General features: G+C 37.5%; 1 protein-coding gene and 1 long non-coding RNA gene across 4 annotated transcripts in view; one reads left to right on the plus strand and one right to left on the minus strand.

Moving 5' to 3' along the window:
* Positions 1 to 17,153, plus strand: part of ANO3 (anoctamin 3) — a 473,946-nt gene that overhangs the window by 132,646 nt on the left and 324,147 nt on the right. Inside the window, exon 1 of one of the 2 annotated variants that reach the window (XM_001134720.8) lies at positions 10,383 to 10,591. The exons of the other annotated variant lie outside the window; for it this stretch is intronic. Within the exon in view, the coding sequence (XP_001134720.1) occupies positions 10,546 to 10,591 (46 nt within the window). The 5' untranslated portion in view covers positions 10,383 to 10,545. Of the gene's footprint in view, positions 1 to 10,382; positions 10,592 to 17,153 lie in introns of those variants that run through there. 2 annotated transcript variants of the gene reach the window in all.
* LOC107967046 (uncharacterized) lies at positions 689 to 10,377 on the minus strand. Of its 2 annotated transcripts, none has more exons than XR_008537819.2 (5): positions 10,132 to 10,377; positions 9,794 to 9,909; positions 9,171 to 9,399; positions 6,884 to 7,001; positions 689 to 789 (listed from the first exon to the last, which is right to left on the minus strand). It is a non-coding gene; the product is annotated as an uncharacterized LOC107967046 (long non-coding RNA). The 2 variants fall into 2 exon arrangements; XR_001707216.3 differs by lacking the exon at positions 689 to 789 and adding an exon at positions 2,910 to 3,040.

A 17,153-nucleotide genomic window follows, 5' to 3' on the forward strand; every position in this document is an offset into this window, starting at 1 on the left:
CTCCTTCCTGTTTCCCTTCAATTATATTTTATTAGTTTCACTTGCAGTCCTATAAAATTCCTTAGTGGTCAGGAATTTTACAAGATATGTCAGGATAAGTGTCTTTTCTTAACCTAGTCTATGTTCAAGGAAGCTTTATCTTTATTTGTGAGAAATTTTCTTCTATCATTGTTTAATTATTGCTATACTTTCAGTGTTTATTCTTCTTGCTTTTCACAGCATTTTCATTACTCCAACAACAGTGTTCATGGTTCCATTCCTCAAGCTTTTTTATATTTCATCCTATCATGTCTTCTTACAATGTTATTTGTCTGTGTGATGATTCTTACTTTTGATCCTCTAGATCACTCATTTGGTTCTAACTATGAATCTTTCCTTCAGTTTATGTACCGCATTTTTTTAGCTGCAAAACCATGGTATTTAGCTCCAGAAAATCTTCTTATTACTTGTACTTGAATATAATTGAAGACCTGATTTTTTACTAATATACTCATTTTTAAGAACAGTTTTAAATTTATAAAAACATTGAGTGAATAATACAGAGAATTTCCATATACTTCTCTCCCTGCACAATTTCCTTTATTATTAACATCTTAATATTTGTATGTTTGTTACAGCTGACGAACCAGTATTCATACATTATTATCAACTAAAGCCTATAGTTTATTCATATTTTCTTTATTATCACCTCATCTCTTTCTGTTCCAGGATCTCATCTTGGTTAGTCCATTACATGCAGTTGTCATGTCTCTTTAGGCTCCTCTTGACTTGACAGTTTCTCAGACTTTCCTGCTTTTTGATGACATTGACAGTTTTAAGGATTATTGGTCAGGTATATTATAGCATACTCCTCTAATAGTATTTCTTATGGTTAGAAAGGAATTATCGGTTTTGGGGAGGTACACAGAAAGAATGTGCCATTTTCACCACATCATATGAAAGGTACATATGATCAATTAGATTTATGGCTGTTGATGTTGACCTTAGTCACCTGGCTGAAGTAATGTTTATCAGGTTTCTCTACTGTAAAGGTAGTGTTCTTCCCCTTTCCCATACTATACTCATAAGAGGGAAGTCACTGTATTTAGCTCATACTAAGGAATAGGGAGTTATGCTTCTCCTCTTTTAGGGTAGAGTGGTTACGTCATTTATTTGGAATTGTTCTGCATGGGACATTTGTCTTTTCTTCCCCATTTATTTAGTCAATTACTTATGTCATCATGGACTCATGGATATATATTTTACACTTTAGGTTATAATACAATATTACTTCATTTATTTTGGTGCCAAAATTTTCTCATCTGTGACCACTGAGACCTCTTTCCATTGGTTTCTGTGACCCCTTTGACTGCCTTCATCAATTTTGTGTGTGTGTTTTTTAACCACTTTCTTACTTTCTGGGACTTCAAGATGCTCAAGGCTCAACTGGTATATCCCCTGCCCTAGACCTGAAATCATCTATTTATCCAAAGAACCCTGGGTCCTTTTACTGGAGAAAGGTATCAGAAACTAAAATATGGGGTGCTAGGTGCTGTTAGGGTCTTGTTTATTTTAGCTTCTCTTGAGTACATTTTTAAAAACTATTTAAGGCTGAATATCTGCTTTGGCAGTTTTGTTTTACTGTGTATGCATTTTGATCTGTCTGATTTCCCTATTTCTGACCACTGGAATCCTTTGGATGGATTCTCCCCCCAGACTTACTGGGATTGTGGGCTTACTGTGGTTGAATATTAAATGGCTGGATAAACTGCTTGGGGTTTTGAATGGAAAGGAGCATCTTTTCTTATGGGTCTGTGATTCAAGAGACATTGGTCCTTGTTTAAGAATCTATATTAGCCATTTCAAAACACATGGGCTTCCTGTGCTCTCCTAGCCTCAGAGGAAGTACAGACTCAATGTGCCTGCAGAACCAACACTTGAACACAAGAGAATCAAGAATAGAAGAAAATAACTTCCAGAATTATGGAGTAAGGACCTAAAACGATTTCTCTTCCATTAAAGCAAAGAAAATGCTGGCAAAAATTGACAAATTAATTCTTAGAATTCTGGAAATCAATCCAAAGCTTTCAACAATTCAATGTGTTTATTTAGAAAAAAAAGCTGAATTGTGATAATAATACCCTTTGTGGCATTTTAATTTCCCATATTCCCATCTCCATCTTACCAGCTCTGTGATACTCTTGAAAACCAGTAGACTTAGAAACACAGTAGCTGTGAAAACCAGCTGCCTAGCAGCACATGCTCCATCTCCAGAGAAATGTCATTATTTGACCTATCTGTTAAAGCCACATTCACAAGGTTTGTGTTTATCTGATCTGACTCAGAGCTTGGTAGATAAGAAAAGCCCTACCTTAAGAGTATTTGTCAAAAACAATCGGAGGCAATATTTAACATCACAGCTGACTGAGGTGGCAATAGCAATTGAGGTACATAAGAGGCTAACTGAAAAATGTAAAAGAAAAATCTGGCAATGAGCTGTTCATAGGTAACTTTGAAAAGTTTTGACATATTTTTGGATATCTAAATAAACACATGTTTGTGGAGCTGGGCATATGCCCAGAAAAGACCCTATCTCTCACTTCAGCTGACCTTGAGACTGTGCAAGCCGGAAGTGAAGGTGTAGGCAAAGTTGTACATTGCCTGCCAGATGTACCCCAAAATACACACTGAGACCCTCAGCAAGAAGTGGAAGATTTAATTGTATCACAAAATTTAAGGAAATGTCTATCAAATTAGCTGACTACTAAGAAATTGAAAGACACTCCAATGACTGGACAACACAAAGAATATACACTTTTAAAAATGAGCCCAAGCCAAAATTAGTTATTAAATAAACACTCATCAAGAAAGGCAACAACCAAAATCTGTATTAGCCAATGTTTTCTAGAGAAACTGAACCAATCAGATGTATATATAGTGAACACTTTATTTTAAGGGATTGGCTCACGTGGGGGCTGGTAAGCCAAAATTTTGCAGTGCCAGCCAGTAGGCTGGGAACCCAAGGAAGAGCTGACGTTTCAATCTTGAGTCCAAAGGCAGTCTGGAAACATGTAACAACAAAAATACATAAAATACTAATATTACCGTTAGGTACTCCTAATCAAATATTTATATGAGGCTAGTTTCTGGGTGATCACATATTAAATACCTTAAAAAATATTTTAGTGAAATGAATAGGTATAATTAAATTGATTGGTTGCTCCTGATTGCACTGAACCCATGGGAAAGGAAAAGGATGAGCTCAAGGATTCAATTTCCTGGTAACAAAATCTGATTTGGGAACTGGAAAATGCAGTCACTAGAGTTAACATGCAAACTTTCCTGAAAGGGACCATATGCAAACCCTTGTTTTTATTGTGCAAAATGTAATGCTATAAATTTTTTTCCAAATGTTCCACCATTGTTTTACAATAAAACACCACGAATATGGAAGACTTGACGCTTCAAACACTTAGGGCTTATGTCACCAGTTGCTATCTATTCCTAACGTAATTACAAAGATGTGCAGGGTATTTTTTTGGCATAAAGCTTGCAATAACTAAAAATATATATCCTAGCTGAATTTTGCACATAGATTCCAGTGTATATTTGTTAACTATACTGAAAAGAAAATACACAGCTTTCTCCTGTTACTTAGAGGAATTATAGTAAGGAAGTAAGAATAATTTTATTTGATATAAAATATGTTTTACTGAATATTTTCCAAGGCAACATTATATGATTAACTATTCAGTGATATTAAATATGGATTTATTTAGATTTACTTTAATGAATCTAAAGACTGTAGTTGGAAGATTAATTATTGATACATAAATGGTTTCAAGTCATCAATATTTATTTTCATAAGTAAATTAAATACTTCAAAAATCTTTTCATCCTAAGACTTGTTTTGTCAAGCTATTTGTCCCTTCATTATATCGCAATGTTTGATTTCAAACCCCATTCAAGTTCAGATTGCTACAAAGCTTCTATCTGTATATTTGGATCAGTGAGGATTTCCTTTACTATTTTCACTATTTTCCTTTAGAGGGGAAAAAGGAATAACCCCTGGTCAAACAAGCCATAAAGATTATATTTCTGAAGCCAGAGTGCGTGAAATTCTCTTCCAGCAAAGCTTAGAATATGAGGAGATGGAATGACCGTTAGAGAACATCTAAGTCATCAGTCTTATTACAGGTTAGAGACCTAGATCCAAGGAGGCAAACTTATTTTCCCACAGTTAGACAGCATGCTAGGACACAGAGTCTATGATCTAGAATCCCAAAGCAATGCACTCTTTCCACATATCTCTGCTAAGTCAAGAAGAGGCCCTCCATGACCAAGTGCTGATTTTTTTCAGTTTCAAATCTGTGTTATTATTGGATTAAAATGGCATATAAAACCATTTCCTATCAAGTAATTTAAACATAGTTATCATTTTTCCCTTTTTACATTTATTTTTATAACATAAATAATGCATATTTGATGGTTAGAATGACCACATAACTTACTGTCCAAACCAGCACACTTTTTAAAAGTTTGAGGCTATTAATAATTACACTGAGATAAAAGGCAACCCAGAACATAAAGCCACTCTATGAATGAATGGACAATAAAATTAAGATATCAGTAAGCAAAATGAAAAAATAAACCTTTTCGCCCCATCTCCTCCATCTAGACTTAGCTATATTTTGAATTTTATCATTATGGATGTATCTATGCACGTACTTTTTTGCCAAAAGGATCAATATTTTTTGCAGTCTGCTTTTATCAATGAATAATGTATTAGAATCATTTTTCTCAGTAAATAAATATTCATGCACACTTAACGTTTGAATGATTGCTTAGCATTGTGTTGTTACTCTTATAACCGGCCTGGTCATGTTCAAATAGAGACCACACTGTTCACTCAATTAGTCACCCTAGCTTCTGGGGGTCAAGCATATATTATCTCTGGAAAGTAAATATATAACTACAAAGGTTACCTCCATTTCCATCTTTCTACAAACACCTAAACAACCAAAAATACACAGGCCTAGACCAGTCAGGCAGAGGCCAAGCTATCAGAAGAGACATTAGCAACAAGTAACTAGTACAATCACACCCAGGATACTTGCTGAGTATCAGCTTTGATCAAAAGCATGGCAATTCACCAAAATAAGGTAAAGTTGTTGATATTACCAGAGTATCAGTTTAAGAGCTTATAAAGTTGGGCAGAGCCTGGCAAATAAATCAACAATTATTACATTCTTATGTTGTCAAACCAGTACAGCAAGATGAGTCTTTATGAAATTATCTGCCTAGAAGAAATAAAGTCATGAAGCTATGCAAATCTACAGACTTGTACGTAAATTTCAAAGTGCAATTAGCACACTGAAATTTGTTTGAATGTATTATTACTAGATTACTTTCACAAATAATAAAGAGTAGTTGAGGATTATGGAAAGCCATTCATTCAGCAAATATTTATTTGCTCAGCTTTTATGTGTCAATCATCTTTTCGGCACCATGACAAATAGAAAAGTGAGTCAACCTGAAGTCTATTTTAAAGGATTTCTTCTTGACTGGTAGAAAAGTATGCGCCTACTTTCAAAAGCATACATGTATAATGCATGGTAGAAACATTATGAAAATGCCATTAAGTGATGTTATTCATGCTCGATGGAAATTGGAGAAGGCTAAATCTACATCTAACTGGCTTTGTACTCAGTAGATGCAGATGTGGATAAAATATATCTTCATACAAGAAATGTCATTGCTCCCTGAAGGAGTTTTAGGACAATCATTCCCAGTGGAGAAAACAGCAGCAGCAGCAGCAGCAGCAAAAGCAGACCAATAAGGAAGAAAGCAATATAGGATTAAAAGAGTTTGTAAAAGGGTCTTTGAAACAATATTGGAAAGTGCTGCAAGAAAATATGGAGCCCCTTGAATGGTAAAGCAGTGAACATGGACTTGATGATTTTTGTTTAAATAAATTAAATTGTCTATTTTTAATAACATATTGAAGTATGATTGATATACAAAGAACTGCACATACTTAATGTACGGTGAGTTTGAACATATGCAAACACCTGTCATGCAATCACTACAATCAAGGCAACAAACATATCCAAAGGATGTATGGGACAAGGTAGCTGATGACAGGTTAAACAACATGGATTTAATCCTATAGGCAACTTGAAATAATTATTCAGATTTTCAGCAGGGTTCTAAGATATGAACTGCTGTTTAACCCATCATCACCTCCTTTGTCCCGCACATCTCCCTTCTCTTGATGCTGTCTTCTTACACAAATCATTTTGTGTTCCTGTCTCTTCAAAATGCCATGTGCTCCAAGCACTTGAGAATTAATTTTTTTAAAATTCTGTTTTGTAAGACTTCTTAAGGCTGGACTCAGAGAAGGTTGAGCCTGCTGATTTTCTTCCATGACTTTATCTTAGACACACCCATCAGTAGTACTACTTCTGAATGCTACTCGGAGCATATAGCCTGGATATCAGCAGGATGAATCTACTTAATTCTGCTGTTATACTGTCACATGTGGCCAGAAACCATAGGCATTTAGGGAGAAAATTGTTAAATTTCACCCCATTTTTCCTTTTATGATAGTATATGACTTTTTTACAGAGCTGGTTTTTGTCTTTAATATACGGAGAGAAACTAGAAGCAGGAAAGTACTGCTTTTCCATTTCTGTTACCATTTAGGCAATGAGAAGTATCATTCACAATTCCAATTTTAATTAAGGCAGTGATTCATGACCCAAAGAGGCAGAAACAGGACTCTCTCAGTCCCTTTGACAGAGCACAATACAGAGAAACTCACAACTGGCTGAGCTGAGGGACCTATTTTGAAATTCAAAGGAATAAAAAGTTTCCCAGTGATGTAAACATCAGAGTTTCTTACCTCTCTGGGGAGCAAATGTTAGCAGGGGGGCTGCAAAGTTAATTACTTAAGGAGCACAGGAGACAGGTTGTGAGTTGTGGGGAGCAAGAGCAGCAGAAACATGAAGGGGAACGAAACCCTAGGTCCAAAGAGAAAAAAGAGAAAAATTGAAGTTGTAGCAAGACAGGTATATGGGTAGGGGGGTTGAAGATCTATGCATGTAATAAGGATAAAATCAACACATATCATTGATAAAGTATGAAAATGATAAAAATATATGAAAGTATAAAAAATATTACCCTTTACTCAACTTGCAAGCATGATTACTCCAGACATTTTCGCATGTTTATTTCTAGGCTTTTTTTTTTTCTACTTTGGAAAACAGAGTCAAGACTGTACTGTGTATTATATATTAATCATGCCCCCTCACTAAACATTATATAAAATACACATTTTGCATGTCATTAAAATTTGGAGAAAAATGTTTGAAGCTAAAAATAGTAGGAAAAAGCAACCCAACATAGTTCATAGTTAGCTTAGCTTTCCTTAATGAGGCTACTTGCTATCCATTCTTAAACTGTCCACAATGGAAATGTCAGTCCATCAAAATGCTTCCTTTTACCCCAACACAGAATTTTTATTTTGAGTTAAAAAAGAGGGCTTTTGCTCAAACTCTTCTTTCTACACTTCCAAAACGTACTTTCTTTCTTTACACACACACACACACACATACACACACACACAGAAAGAGAGAGAGAGAGGAATCTTTTTCTCTTTGCACTGCCTTTCTATAAAGCAGATGGTGCTTCAAATTTCCTCGGCCCCTCACAAAGCTGTTCCTCTAGCAACCTCCCCTAAAAGACTGATTTTAAAACAAGCAAAGATGTTCTTTGAATCCCCTGCTAGTCAATCTGGCAGTCCAACCTAAAATGTTTCTAATTTTAAGAAAAGTAACTTTATGACAAGATAGTTTAATCATAGCTGCACCAAGGAGGTTAGGGTGCAAGGGTGTTAGAAATAATAACAAACATTCTTTCCTTGGAAAAAAATCCAATGAGGTTCAAAATCTCAACTCATTTCTAGTTCTGGCAGATACATATTTGCCTCCTGCTGGGTTTTGGATCAGGGAGTAGGTTGGAGAAAATCAGGGATCAACAGAAAAAGATCTTAGGAAGGTAAAGGTGATACCTGTGCCTAGAAATGTGGAATAGAGGGACTTAAATTTTTTTTTTTTTTTTTTTGAGACGGAGTCTCGCTCTGTTTCCCAGGCTGGAGTGCGGTGGTGCGATCTAGGCTCACCGCAAGCTCCGCCTCCCGGGTTCAAGCCATTCTCCTGCCTCAGCCTCCGGAGTAGCCGGGACTACAGGCGCCCGCCACCACGCCCGGCGAGGGGACTTTAATTCTTTTAACTAGTCCTGCTGACCAGGGATTGAATTAAAGTTTAAATTTCAAAAATATTTCTGATTCTAAAACCAGTGATTTAAAAGGGGGGTTTTAAACATTTAAATGAGATCTACAGGGGTCATAACTGACTAGTAAGTATTGGGTGTTAGTTTTCTGCCATTCTTAAATTCATTGTCTAATCCTCACGTAGGAGAATTGGGTTGCATTAGAATCAATGAGTTGGTTCACATCAGAATGATCTGTAAGCTGATTTCTATCAGAATTTTAACTCTGGATGAACAAAATTAAAAAAAAAAATCCTCGAGCAAGTCATTTATTCTTCTCGGTTTCAGTGCCCTCATCTATACAATATCTGTATTAAAAGCCCTTACGGAGACAGTCTCTGAACTGTGTTTTAGATCTTCATTTGGAGGTGAACTCACACTGAGTTCATTGTCTGTAACCAAGTATTTCTTCAATGCCTGCATACTGAGCTCTTATTGAATGCTCAGCATTTCTTTCTGGAAAGACCATTATGATACATTAAAGAAGGCAGCACATTGTTTGCTCTTCCTCCCACTGAGAGTAGAATCCAATTTCGCTTTTTGCTTCAGATGACTTTAAGACCAGTTACTGAACAATCAAGAGAGACTCTGAGAGATAACTGCCTGTCTGAATCTAGCCACCTGCAAAATCCATAAGTAATAATAATAAATTTTAGTTTACAGCTTAGTTTCAGGGTAGTTTGTTATGCATCCATAAATAATTGGAGCATCTGTTTGTTCAAAGCTATATTCCCCTCATTCTTTTGTATCATGCACCACAGATGAATCAAACAGCATACAATAATAACTCAATATTTTTGAGGTATCGAAAGTTTGGAAATTTCTGCATATTTTTATCTGCTTTTATTTGGATTATTCACCTGATTCTGAGTTGATTCCATAAAACTTCAAAACTCAGGAAGCAACGGACTCTCACGATGTGTCTGTTCAATAACATCTTACATCTTCCAGGAAGAACTTAGGGCTTTGAATCAGGGAGCAGAGATAGATGGAGGAAAGGAGATCCTACTGAAAAATGTGTTCAGCTAGCTTCTGGTCCTATTTTGGCCACTGCAGTTTGGTCTTTCAAAAGTTACTTCAAAGTGGGAGCTGAATGATGAGAACACATGGACACAATGGGGGAACAACACACACTGGGGCCTGTTGGAGGGGGAGGGAGAGCATTAGGAACAATAGCTAATGGATGCTGGGCTCAATACCCGGGTGATGGGGTGATCTGCGCAGCAAACCACCATGGCATACGTTTACCTATGTAACAAACCTGCGCATCCTGCACATGTACCACGAACTTAAAATAAATGGTGAAGAAATAAATAAATAATAAAATAAAACTTCTCAAACTAAACAAAAAGAGTTACTTCACTTCTTTGGGTATCAGGTGCCTTCTCTTTCAAATAAGGTGTTGATTTATGTGGTCTTGAGAAATCTTTGTTTCTCTGATCTTAAGTTTCTTTTTATAATATTAGAATCATATTTTACCTACATTATAGGACTTTTATGAAGGTTAAATCGAGCATCGTGGGTAGTGTTTTTTCAGCCCCTGTGACTAAGTAGGTTATAAATGGTCCTCAGTCATCATCATCATAAATGATTCAAGGCCTGAATGGCAGAAGAAGAAAAGGAAAACTCAAGTGAAAAGTGCTAGACATAGAACACAGCTTACCTAATAAAACATGCTACTGGCTAAGCTGGGGTGGCTTTCTTCCCCCTCTACTTAAATTTAAGAAAGAAAAACAGAAACGTCTCTGCACCTGCCACTGCATACCCTCTCAGAGCACAGACCAACTTTGCCCTTCCTTAAAAGTCCCAGGGTTTACCTACCAACTTTTAGGAAATAAATAACCAGCCTCAAAGCTTGGCAAAGAGGGCATCAGTATCAGCTCTAGAGGTTTGCTCCGATTTATATCTCCTCCTCCAGTAAAGTCTTCTGCTCCCACTCCCAGCCAACCCCGCTCAACGCCCACCCCTCACTGCGGCACTGGACGCGCGGGGGATGCGGGGTTGTTCCCAGAGTAGCCGCTAAGGGGAGCCGGACGCTAGACCGCCCTCCCGCGTTCCCATGACAACGACACCGGCGGGCGCGTAGCCTGGAGAGCGAAGTGCCGGCTACAGCAGGTGTCGGATTGCAGTGCGCTCGCTGAGGCTCCGGACCTTGGAGCGTCTAGAATCTGGCTACTGTTCCTCCGCCTCCCTCTCGGGCAGCTCCCTAAGCCGGCTGGGACGCGCAGAGTGAAAATGGTCCACCATTCAGGCTCCATTCAGTCCTTTAAACAGCAAAAAGGTCAGTTGGAATCTTGCTCCCCTCTCCCTGCGGGCGTCACTTCCCCCCCTGCATGCCCTTGCAGTTGTGTAGGAGCATCCTTTGCAGGCTTATGCGACACAGAGGTGGGGAACTCTGTGAAGTTAAAAAAAAAAAAAAAAAAAATTAAATGCCTCTTCACTCTGCATCCTAGATGAGTGATTTTCTGAGCCTCCGCACAGTGCCTGGGAGTATCGGAATTCGTCATTTCAGGACGTGACTTAATGTATATCTCTGTGAAGATTGTTTCAATGCACTGCAGTAAACCCGCTTAGTAGGGATTGTCCGAATAGCTCAGTAGAGCTCTGAGGGGTGAGGACAGAAATGTTCAACAATATCTGCCGTCTTCTGTGGTTCAAATGTTGAGTAATCTTCACAAAAGTGTGTCTACTCCTTGAGACGCATTTACACAATCATAAGATAAATGAATTCTTGGGGGAGTTCCAGAGTTGGCCTGTTGCAGTTAAAGGGGCTCTGTCACTTCCTTGGGAAAATTTATTGTTTGCCCATGTCCCATGCTTGATTCTGGGTTTCAAGTTCTTGATGTTAGGTTTCTCTTCTAGGGGCTTCGTATTATGTCTTTTAGTTTCTCCGTCAAGTTTCTTGCTGGGCATAGTGACAAGAATCTGTATGTTCAAGTTATCCTCACTCTTTGATCTTTGTTTCTTATTTGGTTTAAAAGGCTTTTTACAGAGCATTTTTATTTTGAGGCACATTCACAGTTTTTGGAGTTTTATTATCCAGAAGCATTAATTAACACAATTGCCACTTTGCTGAATTAATAATGGTAATTATGATACAGTTAACCATAGAGTGCCTTAGATGTGTGAATTCTGGAATGCTGGATTTGTTCATTCAAAGTAAATATTTACTTAAATATTCTCATCCCCACCCTCCAGATATTATTTGTATTTCTTTCATCTACAGTTGTTTTTATGTAGCTCTTTGACTTTTTTTCTTTTTTTGAGGTGGAGTCTCGCTCTGTTGCCCAGGCTGGAGTGCAGTGGCGCGATCTCGGCCCACTGCAAGCTCTGCATCCCAGGTTCATGCCTTTATCCTGCCTCAGCCTCCTGAGTAGCTGGGACTGCAGGCGCCCGCCACCACGCCCAGCTAATTTTTTTGTGTTTTTAGTAGAGACGGGGTTTCACCGTGTTAGCCAGGATGGCCTCCATCTCCTGACCTCGTGATCCGCCCGCCTTAGCCTCCCAAAGTGCTGGGATTACAGGCGTGAGCCACTGTACCCGGCCCTTGACTTTTTTGTTTGTTTTTAACAAAAACTAGATTAACACACAAGAAACAATTTCGAAGGGATTCCTGCATAAGACAGAATATGGGACTGACTGAGTTTCCAGTTCCATAATTCTGTACTCAGTTCAAGCCCAAGTTCTCTAGGATGTTTCAAATATACGTTGAAATTGGGAGTGATGTGTGAGACTGTAGGGGTAGACAAAAATTTCACCTAGTATGCACTTCTACTTCAACTCTAAACATTTCAAATAAAGTTAAACTGCTTCAAGAAGTTGTGTTCTCTTTAATCATGGTTTTAAACATACATAAACTTTCAGAATGAAGACAAAGATGATAGGAACTTTGCAACAGCCTCACAGAATAAATACCTCCACTGATGCATTGGCTATGGGTGACTCATTTCTGGGATCTGGAAGCTTCAAATGGCCCCCACAACAATGTATTATGTATGGATACATGTTGCGTTTTTAAGAAGGAAATAATTGACAACTGTAGGACCGACCGTCATTGCTCAAAGAGAGTGATAAGAAATTGTGCAATTGCTGGCATTTCACATTGTTTCCTTTATGATGCATTATGAGCCATTTAATTTCAAGTCTTCCTATACTCTTTGGCACAAAAGGCAACTTCAGCAAAAGGATAGAAATCTAGAGGAGGAGTACTCCAGTAGGAAGGAAGCAAGATTCATTTTAGCTAAGTGGTTCTGGTTAATGGCTTCTTAATCCTGCATGGGCATTAGGAAAAAAACAGACCAAATTGAGGATTAGCTATTTTTATTCTTCAAATAGGAAGAAGCAAAATAATTCTCTAGATGTGATCTGTCCTAGGAGGTATGCAACAACAACAACAAAACATTCAGATGTGCTTTTCACCATAAAATTAACCTGCAAATTGCACATTAAAATGGAGAAAATTCTGTAGTGGAACTCTGTACTCCTAGGTTCTAAGCTTGCGTTTGTTACTAGCTGAGAAATCTTCAACAAAGTGGTTAATTTCTTTGGACTTTGCTTCATACATAACATGAACAGAATACATTCCTAATCCCTTTGGCCTTTTCTGTCTCTCTTCCTCTGTTTAATGGGAGGGACGGTTTGCATATGAAGGCAGAGATGATTTCTTCTGTGACCAGATAAAGAGGAGAGCCTTGCTTTTAGTTTACTTTTACAAATTAATTTAGCTGAAAAATCCAGTTGATGGAATTTACTTTTGTTTTAATCAAGTGAGCTCAATGTCTCTTTTAAAAATTTTGATTTCAACTTGAAAATATCTAGAAATAGCCTGATATAACTAGAAATCACCCTTGTTATATTATTTTTAAAGTTTCCACCCTTAATTGAAGAACAGACACACTCAATATTTAAACTCTACACAAGGCATAGGGATTCTCCTTTATATATGAGAACTATGTATTAACCAATCCCTGATCAAAATTGGTTTTGATAGGTAAGTATAAGTATAGTATAGATAAGTATAGATGCCAGACTGGTTATCTGTGAAATGAAATACTGTATGTAAGCCCTAATTTATTAATTTAATCTCTGGTCTTTATTTTGAGGCCTGGATATTAATCCAATATATTCTACTTACAGGTTATGTCATTTAATATCACTAAGCCACAGTAACTGCTTATGTGAAATGAAGATAATTATGTCTATCTTGCAGAGTTATAAGGTGTTTAGCAGTTTGTCTGACATACAGTTGGGGCTCAAAAAATTTAGTGATTTTCCTTACTAAAATTCATCTAGGCTCATTCACCTTTGGTTGGCTCTTTAGTAGTATATTGGACTCTTAGCAGTTCCCTTATAATTTCTTGCCTTTTTTTTTCTTTTGCATCACGCAGCTTTATTACTTTGGGATTCATCTTAAGGAAAACAGTGGACTCCAGACCATCTATGGATGGTTTTTTAAAATAGTCTGGAGTTAACTATCACAAACTCTCCTCAATTCATATGTCCATCCCTCAGGAAAACTTCCAAAAAATTCCCATAGAAATTTTTAGGTTTGTAATTAACTTTATAATCTAAAATGTTTTTGCAATAAATGGTATTTATTTACTGTCCACTCTTAAGTACCATGCTTTTGCTGCGTGTATGCCAGGGACTGTGCTTAATAATAGCATTATTCAGTCCTCTTTTGTTGCTGAATCTGTTGCTGCAAAACCCTCCTCCTTAAAGGACTTGGTACTATAGGAAGTTTGAGAGATTTGCTAAACACCTTTATGAGAATTGCAGACAACTCTGCACTTCTGTAGGAAAATGTTGACATTTTGTTTTTTGGCAGTGCCAGTTGTGTTTATGAAGAAGATATACACAAATAGTTTTGAATTTTACTCCACTGTAAATTTTAGATTATCTTATTAGGAGGCTTAATAGGAAGTAAAAAGTGAGACATCTGTGCAGTGGTGGGGAGGGGGGAGGCAGTCTGCTTATTTTTGATGTCCCAAGGGTAAATTGGAGTGTATTATGGTTATAGACAACTGGGAGCATATGTTTGCCTTTGTCTTAGCACATCTTGTAAAAACACATTAGCTGACACATCAGCAGTGATTTCTGGGGAAAGTCCAACTTTCTTCCTAGCCTGGCTTTCCATGTTTTGCTTGATTTATGATGAGCTCATGTGTCGTACAAGGGTGGGCAAGAGAAGGACAATGATAGTTCTGGCTTCTGGTGGCTGCTCTTTATCAATAGAGCTACCAAGACTTTTCATAGAACCATAGATCAAATCAAACACAGCCTGTCCCAAAAGACTTTGGCTTAATGGGATCAGCTAAGGCTGTTAAGTGATTCATCATTATCCTAAAGGACATTTGGTTAAAACAGAGAGTGTTTTTAGTAATTCCACAGAAATAAGCATTTACTACTCACATAACTCATTTAATAATAAGAATGTTTTACACTTATATGGAGACTTACAGTCTAAAGTATTTTCTCTTTTTCTTTATATAAATTTGTTGCTATTGCAAGTGCACACCCGTAAAGCCACTTGGCACAACTATCCTGCTTTGTGTCAAGTTCTGAATTCAAATTACCTAGAAGGACAATCCTGGGGAAAATATCTAGTTTCAGAATCTCTGATATCCACTGTTTTCATCTCCTTTTCCCCTAACTGACATCCTTACAATCTAGAACCTCCCTATACCCTTATCTTAGAGAAATAAGAAAAAAAAAACTGGAGCCATTTATACAGTGACAAAATTTCATTAACTCATTGTGCTAACTCTTCCTGGTATTTTCACAGTCTATTCTTTTATTTATGACTAAAGCTCAGAAGGCATTGTCTCTCATTAAAATAATTCTAAGTTGTATAGGAAAAATCACTGGGGGAGATATTTTAAGGTAAGGAGTTATACTTTTCTTAGGCTGGTACTGAATATCAACCTGAATATTAGAAAGAATTGGGAGTCTAATCTAATTTAGAGCCCATCTGGTCTTCTACTCTGTCCTTTAATTTTCACCCTTCTCTTTCTTTCCTTACACAGAAAGTTTCCTAGATATTTGGAACTCTAGTTCTCCATTAACAATCCCCCAGTAAGAGTGAGCCAAACTATAAAAAGAATATAGAGATATTTCAACCTGAAAAAAAACACAAGTGTCTGGGACTGTATCTTAAAAAATCTTGCATATATACCTCAGATGGCTCAGAGGAATTACTGTGTTAATTCAAAGTAAGAACATTGCTGTTTAAAATGATGGCTTTGAATTAGCAAGAATAGTAGTATATGTTATGTGATAAATATATATCCTCTACTTAGTAAGGGAGAGAAGTGATGGAGTTTAAAATGAATTCTATCTGAAGTAACTATAATTTTAAAATGTGAGTGTTTCAAAGCTATCTAGAATTTTAATTATCTAAAATAGCACATTCCTTGATGATTCTAGAGAGCTGAAGTTTTCATTTGAATCTGGGATTTACATTATATTCTGCACATGGATGTTTCTGAAAGTAACATATTTGGAGTTGATGATTATATAAACCAATTTATCAAAACGTAATTTAAACTCAAACCCTTAAAAAATCCAAGAAAAATTCAACCTCTTCATTATTTTAATGTCTTATAAGTCTGCAGATGTTTATTAAATGTTAGCGTAAAAATTATGGCTCACTTTGGGAGGCGGAGGTGGTGGATCACTTGAGGACAGTAGTTTGAGACCAGCCTGGCCAACATGGTAAAACCCTGTCTCTACTAAAAATACAAAAATTATCTGGGTGTGGTGATGGGCACCTGTAATCCCAGCTACTCAGGAGGCTGAGGCAGGAGAATCACTTGAACCAGGGAGGCGGATGTTGCAGTGAGCCGAGATTGCACCACTGCACTTCAGCCTGGGTGATAGAGCAAAACTCAGTCTCAAAAGAAAAAAAAAAATTATGGCTTAATGTAATGTAGTCATACCTTGTTGAAAAGAGCACTGACTCAGAGTTCCCTGAGATTGACCCCTGTCACCACCTCTGTGCCTTTGAACATTTACCTTTTCTGAGCAAAGTTTCAGGACAGTAACATCTACCTCTCAGGATTGTTGTGAATGATAATTAAAAAAAAAAAAAAAAAAAACAGCAAAAACAACAGTAGAAGCTAATATTGTGTGGACACTATTACCCATTGAGAGGTGAAGCCAGCTGGACTTCCTGGGTTGAGTGGGAACTTGGAGAACTTTTCTGTCTAGCTAGAGGATTGTAAATGCACCAGTCAGCACTCTGTAAAAATGCACCAATTAGCACTCTGTGTCTAGCTAAAGGTTTGTAAACGCACCAATCGGCATTCTGTAAAAATGCACTAATCAGTGCTCTGTGTCTAGCTAAAGGATTGTAAACGCAGCAATCAGCACTCTGTAAAAATGCACCTATCAGTGCTCTGTAAAATGGACCAATCAGCACTCTGTAAAAATGCACCTATCAGTGCTCTGTAAAATGGACCAATCAGCACTCTGTAAAATGGACCAATCAGCAGAATGTGGGAGGGGCAAAATAAGGGAACAAAAGCTGGCCACCCCAGCCAGCAGCAGCAACCCACTGGGGTCCCCTTCCATGGTGTGGAAGCTTTGTTCTTTCGCTTTTTATAATAAATCTTGCTGCTGCTCAGTGTTTGGGTCCGCACTACCTTTATGAACTGTAACACTCACCGCGAGGGTCTCCAGCTTCATTCCTGAAGTCAACGAGACCATGAACCCCCCCACTGGGAGAAACAAACAACTCCAGACGCACCACCTTTAAGAGCTGTAACACTTGCTGTGAGGGTCTGGGGCTTCACTCCTGAAGTCAGTGAGACCACGAACCCACTGGAAGGAAGAAACTCTGGACA

Source organism: Pan troglodytes, chromosome 9 (assembly GCF_028858775.2).
Source record: "Pan troglodytes isolate AG18354 chromosome 9, NHGRI_mPanTro3-v2.0_pri, whole genome shotgun sequence".
Classification (NCBI taxonomy): Eukaryota; Metazoa; Chordata; class Mammalia; order Primates; family Hominidae; genus Pan; species Pan troglodytes.